The 22,150-nt window shown below is 41.0% G+C and overlaps 1 protein-coding gene across 1 annotated transcript in view; it reads right to left on the bottom strand.

Moving 5' to 3' along the window:
- Positions 1-22,150, bottom strand: part of fstl5 (follistatin-like 5) — a 170,049-nt gene that overhangs the window by 62,233 nt on the left and 85,666 nt on the right. Inside the window, exons 6-7 of the mRNA XM_073487367.1 lie at positions 8,622-8,788; positions 3,881-3,892 (exon numbers count right to left, since the gene is read on the bottom strand). Coding sequence (XP_073343468.1) covers positions 3,881-3,892; positions 8,622-8,788 — 179 coding nt within the window. The remainder of the gene's footprint in view (positions 1-3,880; positions 3,893-8,621; positions 8,789-22,150) is intronic.

Here is a 22,150-nt window from a genome sequence, read left to right on the forward strand (position 1 = left end):
ATCAGCAGATTAATCAATGATGACAATCATTAGTTGCAGCCCTAGCTATCACTTGAGAATTACTCTAAAAGGGTCATTTTAAACTTCACTGTAAATCAGAGTGAGACAGTTGGCCAATTTTTATTAAACTATATCAGAAATAAAAATGGTTCCCAAAGCTTTTTTTTAATTTTTTTTATTTGAGTTAAACTTAAGACTCTACATTATGTGAGGAAAATCATTTTAGCACATTATTAAATCAAGTGATTGTATTATAAATCTTCAGGGACCACTTATAACTGCCTGTGCATATAATATGTTTTCACCACTTTCTGATGCACAGCAGCTTTTCAGAAATGAACCTGCTGACATTTAGCATTCATCAGGGTTTTTTTCACTGCCAACTAACTTGATGAAGGCCATGTGCCAAAACCTGTTCACTCCTGATCGCTGCCACGCATTAAAAAATCAGTCAGAAAGATTTTAATTTGAACTTTTGCTGTTAAGAATGTCCATGAGTCTGCCCCCGTGCTCCTCGTTCTTTTACTCAACAGAGCAGTCTTTTATTAAAAGACGACTCAGCCCTAATTACCAGCACTCTTTCACAGTAGTTCATAACAAGAAAAGTGCCTTTTCTCATTAAATAGCTTTTAACATTTCAATCACATCTCTGCTGGCTGTTTACATCTTGGCATTCAGCTTCTACTTAAATGTGTAGAGACGAGCGAGGAGAGTCAGCCGTCGTGTTTACAGGAATACAGCGTGTTTATCAGTTCGTCCTGGTTTGCTGCGATCTAACCTACGAGCTCGGTAGCAGCTCGAGCTGAGTGAAGCATCAGAGCTTCACAATATGAGGGGAAATCGATGGTGCGTTTTGGCCTCTTGGGCTGAGAGCATATTGTGTCACCTTCTTAAATGAAAAATGAATGGGGGGAGAAATGAAACTCAGAGGGGTGGAACGAGCCACGGTGGAGGCTGTCGACATGATTCCTCCACCTCACCTCACCACCCTCACCTTAGCTATCAGCAGCACCCAGCACCCAGCTCTCTGCAGACAAAGCAGGCCGGCGTACGACTACTCAGAGGGAAGGGAGACAAGGGCAGGTAGAGGTGGATTTACAAATAGGCCATAGCCCTCAAGAAACTATAATTAATAAAGCTGTCAGTGGCAGGTCACCTCTGAAAGGACACTAAAGAGCCACCTCATTGGCTCGTTGGCTGACCTCTGGTAGTGACGAGGCATTTCAGAAAATGGCCTTTGAAGGAAGTTTGCAGCCTGGGCTTATAAAACTTTGTCAGAGGGACACAGTATGCCGAGTTAAATGCCCTGCGGTGTGTACAAAGTGAGAGACAATGAAAGCACACTGAGGCAACACAACTCAAAGTAAGGGGTAGTTTGGCACTAAAGGCTTGTTTCACCCAAATGACAAAAATCACATTTTCTAACTCACCTCAAGTGAAATCCACCACAGAGAGAGTTTCAGCACTTTGTTTTGAGATTTCTGAGTTTTATCCTTTTTCACTTGTGGCTTTTTAAAGTGACGTCTAAAAAAAGATGCAGCAGCATGTGTGTTTTGAGGAACATTGTTCTCAGTCACTCGACATCATCTTCAGACGTCCCTGTCAACAGTTTCCACTGGAGCTACTTCTTACCAAAGAAACTGGCCAAACAAAACTTGTTGGTAGTGTAAGAGCACCCAGAGGAACAAGGACAGTTCCTGGAGGGAGATGTTGTGTTGAATTTATTTTCTTTCAGTGCCAAGCATGACCAACAACAATCTGTTCACCTCCATTGTATTGAGGTTGGAATGGAAATTTCAGGGATGGATATCTCTAAATCCTGATACATTAAATCAAGAACCACCTGCTTGTCTCTGTTACAAACAGCGGTCGGTGTGGTAAGAACATCTGCTTTTGTTGGAATTTGTGGTTCTGATGATCATAAACTTTTGCTTTGACTCTCAAAATCGAATTTCAAACCTCAACTCAGGCAAATCCTTTTTTAATCTTTAAGTGATGCTTTATTTCCATAGAAACCTTGTTTTCTTGTTGAACTATACATAAAAGTCAACCTTAAAGTTAACAAAAAAACAAAAAACAGCTAGCGGTGTGTCTTTTGCTTCAGCATATTTATGTGTTTCCGGTAGAACAGGCAGCTAGTGATGGACTTGTAGAGTACAGTGTACCTTCTCCATAAAATAAGATCTAGTTTGACCCAAATTGGTGAATAAAGTTAGAACGTTGTGTTTTGTACAGTAATCCATGAGACCCAGCCCCAGAAACACTCGGCTCTGGCAGTGTATAACAATTAACAAAGTGTTTATGGGATGAAAGATGAATATATTCGCCCCGAGTTCAGGATGAGTCATCGCTTTCTTTTATCGTTTTTCAGGAAATGACTAACTCTAAAATATGTTTCATATAAAACAATGTTTTTGCCATTGTTGGTTCTGACACGTTGTTGGGTCTGACACATTGTTGGGTCTGGTACGTTGTTGGGTCTGACACGTTGTTGGGTCTGACACATTGTTGGGTCTGGTACGTTGTTGGGTCTGATACGTTGTTGGATCTGGTACGTTGTTGGGTCTGACACGTTGTTGGGTCTGACACGTTGTTGGGTCTGGTACGTTGTTGGGTCTGGTACGTTGTTGGGTCTGACACGTTGTTGGGTCTGACACGTTGTTGGGTCTGATACGTTGTTGGGTCTGGTACATTGTTGGGTCTGGTACGTTGTTGGGTCTGATACGTTGTTGGGTCTGATACGTTGTTGGGTCTGACACGTTGTTGGGTCTGACACGTTGTTGGGTCTGATACGTTGTTGGGTCTGGTACGTTGTTGGGTCTGATACGTTGTTGGGTCTGGTACGTTGTTGGGTCTGGTACGTTGCTGGGTCTGATACGTTGTTGGGTCTGGTACGTTGTTGGGTCTGGTACATTGTTGGGTCTGGTACGTTGTTGGGTCTGACACGTTGTTGGGTCTGGTACGTTGTTGGGTCTGATACGTTGTTGGGTTTGATACGTTGTTGGGTCTGGTACGTTGTTGGGTCTGGTACGTTGTTGGGTCTGGTACGTTGCTGGGTCTGGTACGTTGCTGGGTCTGATACGTTGTTGGGTCTGGTACGTTGTTGGGTCTGGTACGTTGTTGGGTCTGATACGTTGTTGGGTCTGGTACGTTGTTGGGTCTGACACGTTGTTGGGTCTGACTCGTTGTTGGGTCTGACACGTTGTTGGGTCTGACACGTTGTTGGGTCTGGTACATTGTTGGGTCTGGTACGTTGTTGGGTCTGGTACGTTGTTGGGTCTGACACGTTGTTGGTCAGCTTGTTTCTCTGTGTCATAGACCTCCACTGTGGTCCAAAAGATAAAAAGACACACTATAATGAATTTGAGTGACATGTTGCTTCATTATCATGAGCACAGCCACTGATGGTTATTTTGCTCTGCTGGTTAGGAGATTATTAAACCTTTTGAAATATTGAGAACATATCGGTGGCCGGTGTTGAATGAAAATGCGTGAGGCTGAGGAGCACAGACAGGCCGGGGGAGTTGAAGCATCGTGAAATGGACAAACAAATTATGTTTTTGGTCTTTTCACTGGATTTGTTGACAACAACAGCGACACACAACATCGGCAGTTTAATCCTTTATCCTTGGCTTTCACCAGATTAATTATTTTGGAAAAACAGTTTTGCATGAGAATGACAGTTGCTGTAGAATTAATTTGCAGGAAAAAAAACGAAACAATATCCAACTGATTTGATGTCCTCAACCTGTGCACTTTTTTATGGCATCATGCTTCTTTTGTAAGCTCCTCACTAGCTTTGTGGGCTTTTTGTGAATGAAACATAAGAGTGGGTGATGCGATGTCAAGCTGTTTAGACAAAAAATTAAAAACAGCCTACCTGGGACGGGATCTGTTGGAGAGAGAAACGGGTCAAACATTCAGAGGTTTAGTTCGATTAAAGCATTAAGGCATGAGAAATAGGCAGGCTGGTGTTGTGGTCAGAAATGAATCGTATTATGTAGCAGACAAAGTACAGTATCCTGTATATACCTCGCTGTAGATCTACTGTCAGGATAATACAGTAGGAGTAAGTATGACTACGAGAGTGTCGTTCTGTGCTCCTAAACCACATGATTAATTCAGTAAAAACACTTCCTGAAAGAAGTTCTCGATATAACATTATATCTGCTGTATAATGTTGCACAGCTTTATTTATTGATCCTCCGGACACACAGCACAAAGTGCATCATACCAGGAGGTACACGCTGATCAAACCTGAATGTAGATATTATATAAATCACATACATTTAATGTTTCATAAAGTACATCCTCCACAATGCTGAGATAATATGAAAGGCGCCAGAATAAGGCACCAAAGCATTGGGAGATAAAAACACATATTCCGGTGGACAAGATAAGAGAGGAGAAGAAAGATTCAGCTCAGATTGTACTGCTTCCTGCATCATATCTATTCCTGTTGAAGCTGCCGCCTTCAAAACACATTTTCTATTTTTAATAATCCCATGTTTTTTCATGATGGAATTCAAAGATTTTTGTGCTAAATCAGATATATTTTTTACGGTGACCTTGCAACCAGCCGGGTAGGACTTACAAGTAGCTGATGATTACTTTGTACAAACTTCACAATATTTCTCCTAAACGCACTTTGACACTCTGAGGGAAACTTTTTAAGAATTAGGAAATATCAAATGCTTTTTCATCTTCAGAACCATTTGCGGGACTGCAGAATCGGCACCCCTAAGGGCAAACATGAATGTATACTACACACACACACACACACACACACACTGACACACACACACGACTGTGTCTTTGGCTCGGCCACTCAGGGAGGATTGAAATACTGACAGCCTTGGATGATGATGCAATAGCCAGCAACTGTCAACTTCATGGAATTACAGTAAGCTGCTTTGTCAAAATTTAGAGAGGCTCTATTGAACTCCGGGATACAAGCGCACCACTGGGATTAATGCGCGATTCACTAAGTCTGAATGTCGACAAAATTTCTAAAATAACCACATTCTCAACTGGGAAGGCCTGCAAGATTAGAATGCATAAACCTCCCATGTGTACTCACAGGAATATGACTCTAATTAAGGCTGGCAGTGGATGCTCACAAATATTAACAGCCAGCAATTATATAGAAATTGTCTGCAAGGCAATTTAGAATTAGTCTGTGGGTGCCAGGTGCAGACGAAATCCATTCTCCTCTCTGGAAGGAACAACAATGATTGACTGGAAGTCTGAGAGCCAAAAATAAATCTGGATTAAGCCGCCGTTGGTGTGCCGCTCCGGTTCCGTCGGTAGTTTCTCTCTGTGCTGCCTGGTTTGCACACAGTTTTCTGATGAGCCACAAGAGACTCGCGTGCTCGTGCTGATTCACTTGCTGGTGGTGTTCTGTGTTAGTGCAGCTGCTCTGGAGGTAATGTGTGCAACAGCAAGAGGTTGTAAACTCAGGCTTTGTTAGACACCGACCAAAAAATCAAATCTGACAATAGCAGACCTCCAGGGTCAAAGTACAGCGAGTTCTCTCAGTCTGAAGAGACAGATTAGTCCCTGTAGAAGTTAAACTCAGTCTCACTTCATGAATCTGCACTGGCATCAACCCAAAAAGCTGTTTGTACCAAAGAGACAGAGGGAAGAGTAATTGTATGCAACAGCATCAAATACAGACAATATAAAGGTCCTGGGGAGTACCAAAGTGGTTCAGGGTTGATTAAAATGCAAAACATTAGTTGCATCCTTCTTTCTGCACTGTCCTATCTATGATGTATAACTCAGGCTATGAGTTCTGTGGACTGAAATCAAATCTTGGATGTTTTCTCCAGGAGTATGATGGTTGCAAAACCCCAAAGGCCATGCTTTGATTGATTACCAACAGCCTGTTCTTCCTTCCAGTGTCTCAATAATGCCGAAAAATGAAAACTGTGTGATTCCACAGTGGAAAGACGAAATTTTGAAAAGAAACTGATGTAAAAATTAGAGCAATGCCCAGAAACTAAAAGGATAGAAAGTCATTTCAAGTCCTTGCTCTATCAGAAGTCATTATTCCATTATTCATACTAATCTATTTTCCCTTCAATGGGTACACTGAACAGCATTTGGCAGCAGAAGCTTTCATCCCTGATCTGACATTTGAATTGAAAATCCACCTGTGCAAGATCTGATATTAGTCACCAGGAAACTGATGAGTGTGTGTGAAGTGCAGACAAAGACCACCCCTGGTCGGGACACTGAACTCGGCTCTGTGTCTTCAGGCAAAATCAGGAGATGAAACAAAAACTACTTCTATTGAAAAAAAAAAAAGAGTAAAGCAGTTTGGGGGAAAATATTTGAAAGATGGATCAAAGCCGGCTACGACCTTACAAGACCTTGTACCTTTTTTCCTCCCACAAATCCTCCAAAAGATATTCAGAGCGTTTTTAAGAAATAATCTGACTTGACATTTCTTTTCTGTTATACCCAGAATTGCATACATCTTTTTTTTAGCCGTGAATTGCTTAAAAGCCGTCAAACTACATAATGGAAAATGACTTGAAAAAGGGCAAATGGTGGAAAAGCTGTTAGTCTCACACACACAACCTAAAAATCACCTCATAACGTCGACGGCGCGCTTTATGGGAATCACACATCACCAACAACCAGAACCAGAGCTCTAGTTTAGAGCCAGTGGATGGTGCCAAGGATGACTGGCGACAGCTGGGCGCCTCTTACTCATTTTAAGGGTCATCAACATTTAATGTTACATTAGTGGCTTCGCTGGGTCTCCCTTTATCTACTGCGACAGTGTTGACTTAATTATGCACAGCAGTATCACACTCATCTTGGTCAGCCCTGACACACACAGAGGAAAAGGTAAGGCGAGGGAGGTCTGCCTTTTCTGTACCTCGCACATAAGTGTCCTCGCTCCTTTTGATGTGGATGAAAGTGACACAGAGGCTGTCTGAGGCCACGGCTGAGGATTAACACTCACACACATCCTCAGACACATACACACACACATACAGTCTTTCAGCGAGTTGTAAAAGTAGGTCCCTCCTCTAGGGCTGAACCCCTTCGGTATCCCCCTTCATCTTCTTTCTTTGTCTGAAATCCCTGTCCCTCCCAGCAGTCTCTAAATACAGACACCAGGAACACAAACTGACATCCTGGATTACCGTCAGACCAACAATACAAAACCAGCACCAACAGTCAAATAAAATGTGCTGAGAATCTGAGCCCCCGCCAACAAAATAAAGTAGAAATATGATGAGAAAGAAATACAGGATGAAATTATCTGAAATGTACAGCTCTTACAGCAAAAAAGTCGACGGCTCTGAAACAGTAGTTAAGAAGTGATGTTGCTTCACAGCGTGAAAACGCATTAATTGTGCAAACATCATTATGTATCTATCTACAGATTTATGTATCTATATGTCAAATATGTTTCCACGTATCTTTCTCTCCGTCTTACCAGAAAAATTTTTGTTTCCAATGTATGTTAAAAAAAACCAATTCAGTACAGGGTGAATTTGCCAAGGCAGCCCATTTTTTCTTTTAACAGAGAACACACAGTTAAACTCTGATATTTAAACATTTCTCTAGTGGACATCAAATACAATATAGCCAACAGCAATAAGAGATGGTGGGTTTTCTGACCAGAAACCTTTAACTTACTGGCAATTTCCCTCCAGCCAGCCGGCTGGGGATGGGTACCGAAACCTTGTATTAAACGGGACCCGAGGCTGAATTATTAAATGCTGTAGCATTGATCAGTTCTGACGTTAACGTTTCTTTTTTCTGTACTTTTGAATGTTTTGGTGTAATGTATCATCACGTTGTTGCAGCCTGTTACCAGTGACTCAGTGAGCAGAGGGAGGAGGACCGATACTGACGGATGTCTGTGTTCATTCTCTGTAAACTTCACTCAGTATTTTGATGAATTATTTTATTGACAGTGTTTTCACTGAGATATTATTGAGTTTATGGTGATTTTGCTGTGTAATATTATTGCTGCTGCTCTAGAAACAATAACATTTATTTAATTCTATATCTGTTCTGATTGTATTCTTTTGTGTTACAATAATAGTTTTCTTTTAAAAAGCAATTATTTAAAAAAGACAAATCCCTCCAGCTGGCACCTTTTTAGGTTTTTGATGTAAAAGGAGACGGTACTGTTCTGATAACACGTCATATAAACTCCATGAATCCACCGTTCGTCATCAGCGTGCTTTCAACGAGTGACAGAAAATAGAAACAGGGCGTCGGGCTCAAAATGGCGAGCCAGCTATGACTCCCCAACAGGCAGCAATGAAATCGAGCTGATTTTGCATTCAGTTAGGATGTGATGTTAAATTAAAGCAACAGTCTCTAACTGTCTGTAGAGAAATATCTAATTGGTCATCAAATATTGATTCTTATGGTTGGTGGTTGAGGACCGTCGTCAACCCGAAGCGTCAGTATTTGAGCCCAACAATCAGCTGTCTTCTCTACAGAAAGTTACATATTGTTGCTTTAAGGGTAATGAGAAATGTTTTAATAAAAAATATACTTGGTAAGATTTGGAGTTTTTAAGTTATCTACCCATCTAACGACCTGTTAACAATGCATTAGAGAGAGTGAAGACAGCCGGCTCTTACATTGATGTCTTCCAGGTTCAAGGAGTTCAGGTATTGATTGTTTCTCTTCCACAGTATAGGAGGCCTTTGCTCCCCAGCGATGGCACAAGTCAACACGGCACTCTGGCCAACTGTCACAGTGGTGAGGCTCACTTTCTGGTCGTCTGGAAGGGTGAGCAGGTACACATCTGTTGGAGAGAGGAAAAAATAACCCAATGTTAGATGACGAGAAGATAATTTAAGTTTTGAGACATTAAAATGCTGAGATAAAGCAGCAAAAGTCTGGTATAACTTTTAATTTGAGTATGTTTGCTTGAACATGGAAAAATAACAGTTTAAGTCACTTACACTTTGTGTAACTGAAATTTGATGGACCTTTCTTTCTTGCAACAGCTCATAATACAGAGGAATAAACTCGCTGAGTTACTTCACAAAGCACAGATTCATGTTCTGCCCACATTTTTCTCTTAATGAAGTCTGAAAACAAGAATACAAAAACTCAAGAGTGTCTCAATTAGCTGCTGCTGTGCTATAGAGGCAGATGTTTTTTTAGTTAAAGATGCACTGAGGCAGCACAATTATTGCAATTTGCAAAGTAATGGGAAAGAATTAAGTTAAATGTTCTGTAAATACTTTGCATAATTTATGTAATGATGCCATAATGGGAGTTCTAGTTTCTCTATCGGTCTCTCTGAGGACCCTGGGGCCACCACCATGTACCTCTTTTTTAGCTAACAGGACAAAAAGGACACCCTTGGGAAGCACCAGTGCTGCTGGTCTATGGATGCTGCTTTGTAACTAGAAGTTGGGGTATTTTTAACATGCTTAGAGTTCTGAGAGTTTCTAACAGGCTAGCCTCTCCATGTTGTTGTAAAAGCCCAGGAGTGCATCCTTTAGTAAGGAGTAACATGAACAATAAAAAGCGTGCACTGCCAGAGAGGTTCTCCGTGGAAACACAGGTTATTACATGTTCCTAGCGACGATGAGATCTGTTTGTGCCCACTGTGTTTAATTTTTACCCATTAGTGAGAGCAAATATTGGCACAAAGATGAGCTAGGGTGGGATGGTGAGAGGTCAGCATGGCTATGGTTGGTTAACGCCTTTTGTGCGTCCAGTATTTTGATGAGACAATGAGCACAATGTACACTCATCCATTCTTTGGTGGCATTATGTAACATGGCCTGTGAGAGAATGCTTTTTAATCTTTCTCTTGGGTAATGAGCAACGGAGCAAAAGGAAACAGAGACTCAATTTGTTCTGCTCCTAAGGGCATGAAATACAAAACCTAATGAAAGAGCAGGTCCAGCAGACAGTGTTCACTTGCCACAGCCCGGAGAATAAGGATGAGAGCACCTTCAATTACAGCATGACTCCGGTGGCCCTGTACCAACGGCTTCTGAATGCTTTTTTAACCTCCTAACTTATTTGCTGTGTTTGGTCCACTTGTGTCTTTGAACTGTGAACTCAGCGAGCCTTTCAGATCTGGGCCAATCAGTCTGGAGCCGTGAGATGCTTCTTTTCAGAGGGAAGCACCGAGTTCAGACTTCTAATCCATCATTTGACCCAATGAAACCCTGCTTAAGCCCGGGAAGATCTCTGCCAAGATTGCTTTAAAATTAGAGGATTAATAACAGCCGTTTCTTCTGAGTGGAGTACAACTTTCAGTTTAGACGATGATAATGTTAGGGAGACCGGATCCAACTCTGGTCATTTATGGGGCTAGATTTTTAACACAACACCAGCAACTTAACGGTTTGTTTTGATGTAATTATTTCACATCTGTTTTTTTGTTTTTATATATTTGCAGCATAAATACTCATTTATTTCAGTTTTTTCACATTAAGTGGGGCTGCATACTCAGAAGGTCATTTGCATTTTCTAATCTTTGTGTTTCCCATTTGTCTCTTCACCGTCTATTAATAGACTCAGTACTGGAAACTGTGGTTTTCAACTTGCTCTTTCAGCAGGAGACTGGGGTGTATGTGAACCCCAAGTCTAGGTGTAAATCACTTTCACCCAGGCTGCTACTTCTCAAAATAGTTTTTTAAAAAAGATGGTTGTGCTTAACTTTTCTCATTGCTTTCTGGTGAAAACCCTCAACTTGAATGTTATTCAGTGGAACACAGAGCCAACAGCTCTGACAGAGTTGACATAAATTGAACATTATCAGCTCCATGAAGCCAGTGTTTATTGCATGGCTATTGCACCAGACTGCATTGTATATTACATGGGATATGGTTGCCATGTCCACTACCATTAATTTGTGTATGTGTACCTGTATGCAATCTTTAGATTTATAGTCATTTTTGACATAAGGTTCATTTTCCTGTGCCTGGACATTAACCAGGAGCAGCCTAAATTAACCCAAGCTGGGCTTGCATGGCTCCAATCCTGGATCCTTTTCCCCTCGTCCGGGCTGTCAGCTGGTCTGTCTGAATGGTCAAAGGTTATCGCTCCCAAAAAATGATTTGTTACATGGAACCATCTGGAAAGGTGCCACTAGAAACTCGCGTTTTTTTAAAATACCTAACAGGTGATTAGATGAACCATCCGTCTATCATGGGCTAACTTCAACCAGTCAAATCAACAGCAGGAGGGCGCTAACAGCCGAACCTGTTGGTGAGTCAGTCTATAACCAAAGTCAGTCGAGAGAAGAGAGAAAACACGTTTTCCATCGAGAGAAGCCTTTAGTGACGTTCTCTGCTCTTCTTTCAACTAAATATACTAACTGTAGTAAATACTGCTGCAGTTCTGATATAACTGATGTTTAAGCAGCTACACTAACCTCGTGAGGAGCCACCATGACCGCTACCACACCTGTAGCTATCATCATCGTAGCTTGAAGCCTGGCAAGATGGTTTTGTGAGTGAAATGTGTTTCAGTAATACAGCTGGGAAAGAAGTTTGAATGAGCTATTGGCTCGCTGCATCTGAATGACAATAATTGTTGTTGGGTTTGGATAATACACTTTGTTCTGTGTTTAACTGTAGAAGAGAGATAGGAAGTTCAAAATACAGTGTTTCAGTATTATTATGCATATCAAATCATCTCTCTCTGGCTCTCTCTCTCTCTCACACACACACACACACACACACACACACACACACACACACACACACACACAGTTAGAGATGAGAAAACAGTTTAAACACTCACTAATGAGGCAATCAGTCTTTCATTTCTCAAAAGCAAACATGAACGTATTCATTCATTAGTCAGTCTCTTTCATTGGTTGATGATAAAAATGTCTTGTGATGGCCTGCACAGAGGGAGATTCATCTTGTCATGAACGTAACCCGTAACTTGTATTGAACTAGAAAAGGGAGGTTTAAACAGTACATGAAAAGCAATAACCAACTTCATAAAGCGACTGAAACATTTCCCCTGTGCACATCATAATGTGACAGAAATCATTTGATGGAACCCGTTTCATCAGTTTAGAGCTGTTTGTATGTAATAAAGAGGGGTGATATGAGCGCCAACATGGCCACACAGAGAACAAACGACTGGAAAGAGATGAAAAATGTTGAGGAACAACAACTTTGCCTCATTAAAACTGTGTTTGATCTAGTGAGGCTAAAGTGGAGCAACTTTAAGTGTGTTAAAGTTCAGAAGAAGTGATTCTAACAACAAATTGGTTAAGTTTACTGATATGCTGCTGTCTTTAGCTGTGATTTTAAAAAACAGACAAAAAGCAGACAAAAATGGTTTATTACAACTTGGGTTTCATTTTTGTAGCACTGACATTCAGTTCTATCCATTATAGGGCTGGACCAGATGGCTCAAGGTTTCACAGCTTCGTTCATAATGGTTCTGGAAACCATCGATATGTTGTAACTTTACACTTCTTTAGGCTCAACTTTATGCTATGACGACACTACCCGCTGGGTAAACATGGCTGGACATTGTCCCGAGGCATCGTTAAAAATATCTAGTGGTGTCATGCTTGGTCACTGGCTTGGCAGCCTTCTTGCCTGTAACTCCACCCACCTCCCGAAATGAAAGTCAGGTCAACGAGCGTAAGACGCCATGTTTTGCACAAATGTCACTGTGGTACACAGGCCTATAACGTGTGCAAATGTGAACATATAAGTGGTTTGCAGAAACATTCACTGCCAACATTTTATTCTGGGCTGTCATAATGTTGACATTCAAATTCTAAATCACAACTGAAATACTTTTTTTTTTTTTGCATATCTATTGAGCGATTATGGAAAAGAATAGCTGATTATTGAGTCGGTGTGAGGTTGTTGCTCAAACTAAGTCACCAACCCAAAGTGTCGCCGTTTGATGACCTGGAAGACTCAATGACCAAATATCTGAAAACATCATACAAGGTTTCTACATTCGCTTGGCCATTGATGCTTCATTAAGCGTGATTAATCACTGTATTCACATTGATTTTGTGCAAGGATCATTTACAGTGGTGATGACGACATTAAATATGATGACAAACATTCTAAACTTAATTGAAAAACATCAAAGATTCAAATGTAAAAAAAATGCATTTGGTACGACCCCAGTGGGTTAATATAACACTGTCCTCAAAGTATCTGCTGTGGTCTTCAGTTCAGAGAGGCAACAAACAAGTTGTACAGATTATAAACAATCAAACTATTTTGCAAGATTAGCTACCACTTATGTCAGAGGTAAAACCCAAAAGTGAATGCACCTCTAATACTGGTAACAACCTCTTATTACCTTCTCTCCTTCAAATAAATTTGAATTTTGACGTTAAACCTGTTCAAACTGCCTCACGTTTAAGTTGGGTGCAGATTTACAGGGGTTTGAGGTTAAATGAAAGCTAGTATTAATAGTTAAATGTGGCAAGAAAATGGTGGTTAAAGGTGACTGGATTTACCAAAACAAATGCAAATATATGGAGATGATAAGCAGACAAACACTTCGGATGGCAAATAAAGGCAAAATGTTAAAAATAGGAAGCAAAAGAAGAACAGAGTGAGGAAATGTAACCACATTAAATCAGCCCTGATGCAGAAAGTGAAGAATCAAGAAAAGTTTATCTTCCACCATCACGCATGGCTAATCCAAGAGCCTCCTCCTCCACTGACACTATTAACACTACAGCCAGCAGATCAACACACCATGCAGCCACTTGGTGCTCCTCGTGGTGTTGAGGTGGTGGTGGGCGGACACGCTGACAAAAATCTCCTTCAATAATGTCCTCCCTAACCATTCAATTACAGCCCCCTTGTATCTTAATGCTTTGGAATACGCTGCAAGCAACAAACTCGATTTGCCGCTGATCCCCTGGGGAATAGAAAAGTGTGAAGTTATCGGGAGAATTCAAAAGAAGAAAGTGGGCAGACAGGCGGCCAGGCAGGCTCCATCATAGCTTTGGCTAGTGGATGGAGGGAGGAGGGGAGGGAGGAAGGAAGAGAAGGCAAGTATCCGACCTGAATGAGAAACTCTCCTCAGAGAGATGGGAGTCTGGGCTGTTGGAACTGACTCAAACACTCCGAGTCCAGCACCTCCTCTGTGAGAGATTTATCAGCGGAGGAAGTGGCCTTGGCTCCTCTTTTTGGTCTGATTTGAGGCCTGAGGGGACTCAGGCTCCTGGGAAGGATCAACCTTCACCGTCCAACCTGTAATTAGTGATTAACGGTGAAGTCCAGACTTTTGATTTACTCTGCTCTGCTCCCAGAATGGGATGTTGGTCAGTGCCACGGCGAGAGGTAAATCACCTATTGCACTGGAGGCAACAAGCTTGTCAGGGAAAATAGCCTGGGCCTGCAGGACGTTGTGAGGGGCCGGCTGTATGAAGACAAATTGCACCAAGGTTGCTTAGCCAACCCCCTTACTCCATCCTCTATCATGCTCTGTCGCTCTCTTTCTCCAACACATGCTCGCTCGCTCCGTCTCTCTTCACAAAGTCTCTCATTCCTCTAACACACTCCCTCTCTCCCCTCAATGATGTTCAGTATTACTGGGGCTGAACAGTTGTGTACCCCCAATTGCTTTGAGTTTGACATTTTGATGTGGAGATAAAAGTACTTTCCCTGATGCAGAGTATTCATAGCCCATACGCAAACACTCAAAAGGGAAAAAACACCCGAAAAACAGAATACACATTCATGTGAGTATTCTCTGATCTTGATGGTTGGGTTGATTTGTGCAAGCTCTCTCCCAAAGCAAGAAGAATGGAGTTTCTGTTTTGATTCGGAAGATGAGCGACTCAGTGGACTTGTGTGTTTGACAGAGAAAGAAAATAGTTTTGAGTGCTGGAACACACGTACTCCCTTTGTTTTCCCAAGGAAAATACTTATTTTTGCTTTTAATGTGGAGCTGCTGCTACTAGTCGCACGACTAGACAAAGTGTCTCCCTTTACAATGAGGCAACAATAACAAAACGCTAATCTGTTGATTTTCATCACCCATAAAGACGCACATGTTGCATCACGTCTTCTTCGCACTGTTAAAGGTCGTATTTTTTTCTTCAGCTCTTAACAGAGACGTAACTCAGTTTAGCAGAACAAAGATGTCCCCTGACTGTGATGTTGAGTGAGGAAACACAAATGGAAGCAAGTCAGACGAAGAGAGAGAGGCAGTCCCCACATAAAGAGAATCAGGCCATACAGAACCATATCGTAACAGTGTGCAGCACATAATGTGTATCTTATATAGGTTACAGCCTTCTATAGGCAGTTATTATAGTCTGTCTCTTTAATTAATGATAATAATAATAAAAGCAGATCATTAAAACAGAAACAGACAACTTCTCTACTTTCCCTCCCTTCCTGGTGTTTCTCTGTGGTGTCACTGTTTCAAGGACAGTTAGCAGAATGGCTAACACTAACAGCCTGCCTACTGTCCAAAGCAACAAACAACCGTAAGAATCCCACTGTGGCTGAAAAACCCTGATCTCAGGTCTGTGAAAAGGCAGAGTGAAACACCAAGTTGTATTAATAAGCAGGTAGGTTTTGTAGCTTACTGATCTGGTAGAAAGAATGCTGGTTTTGAGGCGGTGAGGGAAAACACACATGAGCGGAGAAACAGACTTTGAAACAACAGCGGCGCTCTCCATCGAGTGAATGCCGTGTTTTACTTCAGTTTCTATCACGCTCCCTCTTTACGCTCTTTCCCTCCTCCATCAGTGGGGTTAGGTTTAGGTTTGCACAGTTCCATCCATCCATTATCTGAAACTGCTTATCCTTTACAGGGTCACAGCGGGGCTGGAGCCGATCCCAGCTGACACTGAGCGACGGCAGTTCATCACAGGGCTGACATACAGGGACAAACAACCATTCACCCTCACATTCACACCTACAGACAGTGTAGAGTGACCGAATAACCTAACTTCTGCATGTCTTTGGATTGTGGGAGGAAGCCGGAGTACCCACAGTTATTCCAGTTATTCCACTGCTACCTGGGGATAGCAACCAGGGAAAACAATGCCTCTGCCTGTTTTGGTGGCACAATGGCAGACATGTTTCCTTTGCTCCTGAATAAAACCTTCATTAACTGAATGGCAAAGTGAAAGCAAGACTGATACAGAACCAAACTATTTGTTGATGTCTGAAAGTTTGACCTTGTTTTGTTTTATTGTGAAAGCCATTCATAAAACCACTGGGTTTTACATTTTACCAGCACTTTTCTTGTGTATTAGGTTTTATTATTTTATTACTTAAAACAATCTTACAAAAGATAAATAAGATAATATAAACAATCTTAATACATAAATAAACACAAAGACAACACCAGACAGGAAAATATAAAACAGATGTAAACGTCGGAGGCTTGTTTTCTCAACAACAGACTCGTAATTACGATCTTCTGAGCATCTTTGAAGGTATTAACTTCAGTCAACATCTTCTGAGACAGTCACACTCCACATCTGCACCGCTGAATTGATCAATGTAAATAAATTCATGTTTGTTCACATGGAGAACTCAACAGCTCAACTTTAGGTCGAAGAGCTTTGGCATCATTTTGAGGGCAGAACAACCTTTGATGTTGATTCTGAGCTTTTCCACTTAAATGAGATTATTTTAAAATGCTCCAAACAGTCCCAATCCAAGAAAAATACCCTGGGCACGACCACAGTGACCAGTGCTTCAGGATCTATCAGCATCTCCTGTCTCATAATTCTGCCTCTAGAGGACCAGAAGAAATAATTGTGTTTCTGCAGATTTATTGCTATAACACGTTAAAAAATGCAGAAATTACAGGTGTTAGGTAAAAGGCGCGAGGATAACAATTACCCTCCTTCTCTCTCCTCCCACAAACATTATAAACATCAAGATGGCTGTAAAATATTAACAAATGGCCTTAGCGAGTGCATTACCTCTGGCTGAGCACCCTCAAGTCTGTTTCCAAAGCAGCTGTTGGGAGAGATCCTGAGGGACGGCCAGCATTAGTATGCAGCAGAGCCTAAGAGGAGCTCTAATTGGATTAATTTTATCACAGCTACCTTGTGGAAAACAACTAATGAAAAATCCCCTATCTCACTGCAATAAGTAAATCCTAGAGCACTTAAGCTATAGCATAAGAGAGACAGTGATTCAGTGGTTCATCATATTTCACCCACATACGCCCGCATGACTTTAAACTATATCAGATTGCACTGTTTTGTATTTTATTGAGGGTTTAATGTTTAGTAAAGCTTGTTCCTTCTCTACTCTGAGTAATATAAATGTGTGTGTGTGTGTGTGTGTGTGTGTGTGTGTGTGTGTGTGGATGGCTCGTGCTTGTGACAGCACTGGATGAGATGTGATGTAAGTTAGCTAAGCTACGTAGCGTCTTGTCCATGAGTGGATCCTTCTTGGCAGTGATACGAAAATAAATTAGTTCCTACGTGAAACTGTTAGCAACAAGTTCTGTGGATTATTTTTATAAGGAACAGTTCCCCAAAAATGAAAATGTAGTCAATATCTACCCATCCCCATGCCGATGGAAAGTCAGGTTAAGTTTTGTAGTCCATAAAATATTTCTGGAGCTTCACAGCAAAACCACATTGCAGCATTCTCCTAAACAACTGAAGCAGGCAGGGACTTTAAAAACAGAAGAAAACCAATGGCTCCACAGAGCTCATCCTTTGTAATCTAAATCTTTGTCAGCCCCGAGATCCCAAACTGATTCAAAAAGACGTTATATACACACCTTTCATTAAGCCAAACTCTCATTGTAGATGCTAAGCTAACCGTGTCTGAAGTCAGTGCATGAGCTTGACCTCGCGTCACTGTTGTAAATATTGTCTTTTTACATCAATTTGGGATCTCAGAGTTCTGGAGACTTGGATTATGCCACAATTTACATTTTCTTTTGGTTGTTTAATTCACATATTAAAACAAACCCCCATCTAATTCAGTTGATTAGGAGAATTCTGCAACACATTTTTGAAGTGAAGCTCCAGAAATGTTTTGTTGAATACAAAAATTCACCCGACTTTCCATCCACATGGGGCTGAGTGAATAATTGCTACCTTTTCTTTTTGGGTGAACTTATTCTTTAAGTAAGCTGGTCATGATTTCTGCAAAGACACATTGCTGTTGAGTTGTTGAGGTATTTTTTGGAGAATGGAGCTCCACAAACAAAGTGTCATCTAGTTCCATTATATTGAAGAGAAGGCAGACATCTCTATAGCCATTACCTCCAAAACTGGAAACTCACATCAAAACAATCTAGATGGGTAAATAGTGTTACAGGCAAGAGGAAAAACATGGCTTTTTGATTGTGGGGTGAACTGTCCCTTTTAAAGGTACAGTACAGTATGCTTGCATACACCTGATTGCATAGTCTACTAGTTTTTCAGCAGCTTCAGCATCACAGCGCAATTGAATAGCTGCACGGCTGCAAATGGTGCATGCCAACACCTCCAACTGGATGACAGGAGATGGTAAATGTTGAGAAAAGGGGATGGATGCAGCAATCTGTTTACACTGAACTGCTAAACAATCCTGACAGCCAGAAAAGCACATTGAACCTCGCTCAGTCAGAGGGGTTTTTCTTACTGTGAATTTAAACCGGGCCGGTCTGTGGTGTGTGAGCACTGCTGAAGCGTTCATTCATCCAACCCACAAAAAGTCAGACCTCTGTAGCCACATCACTGTCTTCAGAGCCAGCTGCCCCGTCAACAGCAGGACAGTCGCTGGACAAACGTCTTGAACAGGCTGAGTAAAAAAAGAATTAATGGACAAAAATAGCTTCCAAGTAAACTCCATGAAACGGATGCATTCACCTTGGCTCTGCATCACTGAATTAAAAATGCAAAGCTCATACTGAATCTGGGGCTCTTAAGTGATCATTATCGACTTCGTTAATAAGTTCGCCACATATAGAAAGTGTAATTGGGATCTGTGTGAGCTGAGCTGCTGCCTACATAGAGCACACATTAAAACGCATGCCAGCGGAGGAAAAAACGCTCGGAGCTTTAAAGAATGCATGGGGTTTGTGCGGTGATGCACTTCTCTGGGGAGCGGATGTGGATTACTGGAAAGACTTTCCCTTTTTTCAGATTTATTTTTCTGTCAAACCATTTTGAGTTCCAGCAGTTGTATTTTCATCATTCTTTGTTCTTTGAGATGTAGCACTTAAACAAAACGCTGTTGCTGCTCCTAAATATGAAAAATCACTGGAGTACGTATGAGGAGGAAGATTTTCCTCCCACACGTTGGTGTTTAAAGAGGTTGGATAGTAAAGTTTGCTGCTAGTTTTCAATGGTTTCACTGTATGAATGTCAAAGACACACTTTGTGTTGGCTAGGGTTACAATGATAAGAGATTTTCACGGTACAGTAACGCATAAAATATTACTGATTAACGGTATCAGGGTATATGATATAATATTATTATTATTATTATTATTATTATTACTTTCAGTTACAATTACATTTAAAGGAATGAAAACAGAAGGGTTTTATTCTTGGTAGAACAAATACTTTATTATAATTTCACCAAATATGTCCTGATCAGGGTTTACGTTAGCTGGTACATGCTGGCTATTGCTGTGTAGTCGTCCGTCAGAGGAAAATATCGGGGGCTAAAACGCACGATGGGGAATATGCCACATTAGAATATATAAATAAACAGCACATTAAATAATTAAATAACACAATAAGGACTTTAATCAGCGACGGCTGGAGGGACGGTTACAGCATTTGGGGAAAATAAAGCTCCACGCTGCGCAGGTGCAATTCTACGGCTACGCTTCCTGACGTTGTAGCACAACAGTCTACGTCTGGTTTGCAGGACTCAGGAGTACATGAAAAAGTATTTTAGTTAAATGTTGCTTGGAGATATTCATTTTCCACTACCATGGCAACCCGTTGGGATGTTTGGCCAACACCGTAGCTGTCCCTCTACCATCACTGCTTAAAGTCCCTATTGGGTGACCTGCAAGATGTCCAAAGACAAATCAAATATACTCTTATATTATACAAAATTTGGTTTTGCCTCCACTGATCTCCACCTGAGAAAAAGTAGAGGGACATGGACCCAAAGCACGGCAGATCGTTCAAAAGAAGCAGTTGATGTGAGTCTGAAATGTCGGAGGTGAAGCAGCCAGTTTTTTTTTAAAAAGAAAAAGGGATGGTGCAACAGTACTGGAGCTGAGGCCAGACAGATCATAGAAAAGCTTTAAGCCTCTGCTCCTCAAGACATGAAAGATACGAAAACAGCAAAAAACCTGAAGATGTTTCAATCCAGAGTGGCAGGAGAAGTTCAGCTCACATTCAGACGTTTCCAGCAAAAACATTGTTTTCCTGTGGTACAGTGAGCCTGGCGTGTGCTCATCTCGTGTGCTCCTCTCGTGCACGTTGCATCACTTTTTTTCTAAGAGTTTGTGGACTCGTGAAAGTTATAATATTCCCATTGTTTCCAGCGCATGTCACTGTGCTGCACTTCTGCTTTCACTCTCAGCCAAAGCAATTTGTGCATGTGCAAACTGTTCTGCAGCATTTGTGAGAGCAGGTGGGACAAATCATAGGGGATCACAGCGTTTGTGCATTTTGCGTGTTTAAATGTAGATTACACAGTTTATGGTTATCTAAAACATACTTCTGGTATTTTCTCTATAACTCTGTAATATCAGTGGCTTGATTGGCTGCCCAAAAAAGACAGACATGAACACAGACATGAAATTTGACGTAAGCTTGAACTTAGATATTTTTTAAAACACTTAGTGTAATTCAATACCTTAGATAAGCGAATGTACACAGTATGATAACCATCTTTTTTATCACCAGGGTATACCTTAAAGCTGGTGTAACGCTGTAACCCCTGTGTGATGCATCTTCAGCCTTTAACATTTATTTTAATTCATTATTTTAAATATCATCTTACTTACTTTATATTAATTGCACAGTGCTGAGTTGTGAATTATTCCAGTTCATCCAACATAAATGAGGAGCTTAGAGTTAACTAAACCCAGTCAGGTTTATCTGTCACGACCTTGATTAAATTACACATTAGTAACAGATTAAAATGTTCATTTCCAGGCAAAAACAGCTCCGTCTGCAAGTGTGGGTAAATATGTAATTGTGAAAAAAACACAAAGCCTTCACTTTGTCATCAGGTTCAAGAGGAAAGAACAATCGTCCCCCTCAGAATGGCTGAGAAAATTGGCTCGTGTTCTTCAGTTGAGAATCACTTGAATTAGAAAAGTAATTCAACTTCTTTTAAATCTCTCTAACACATTCTGTCACATGTTGGAAAATGAACCATGAATTATAAAACCATTTTAACACCACTTCTCACAGTCTGTGAATGGAATGCTCAGCAGGGGTTTTGACAAGTAAAAGCCTGAGTATCCATTAATTGTCTCGGTGCCACGAGTGCTGAATAACAGCAAAGTTGCCTTAATGGAAGGAGCCTTCCCCGGAGGAGGCCCGCCTGTTGGTTCGGATGACTAATTATAATCTTCACAGAAGTAGAGAGTGTAAGTCAACTCATTTCTGAGCTGGGCAAACTTTCTGCAAATGTAGGGATTACACCAGACTTGGAAACACACAATAGAGCTGTCTCACTTAAAACAAAAGACGATGAGAAGGACGACAAAATACACTGAATTAAATGAAACAAAAAATAGACAAAGAAATGCAGAAAAAATGCAGAAGAGCCAGAAGGAAATCACAAATTTATAGCCCAAATTATCTTGTTTACCCAAATTACAGCCACTCAAAAGAGTTTACATGTGCCATTTGTTTTCTTAAACCAACATTTCAGTATTGGTGACCACAAACCACAAACAGCAACAACAGCTTCCTTTTCCCATCACTGTTCTGGCCTTTTAAACAGCAGCTGAGCAAATAATCTCACCACAAGGTCCATTTAGGAGTTTAACTGGATGTTCAACATACGACCCTGAAGAAGGCGCGTAATGCTACTCAACTCATTTTTAACATGAACTGTGAATATTTTTAAGAATAAAGGCTTTTTAACCTTTTTCCAGAAGAGTGCCTTGTGATTTTTTTCTTCTTTTGATACCACATATTGGCTTTTAAGCTAAACACGGACATGAAGTCAGCTCTGTAGTCAGAATAAAATGTTGGTCGTTCACGTTTGTACGTGTCATAGGCTGTGTAATATGGTTC

The sequence above is a fragment of the Pagrus major genome, chromosome 18, assembly GCF_040436345.1.
Source record: "Pagrus major chromosome 18, Pma_NU_1.0".
Lineage (NCBI taxonomy): Eukaryota > Metazoa > Chordata > Actinopteri > Spariformes > Sparidae > Pagrus > Pagrus major.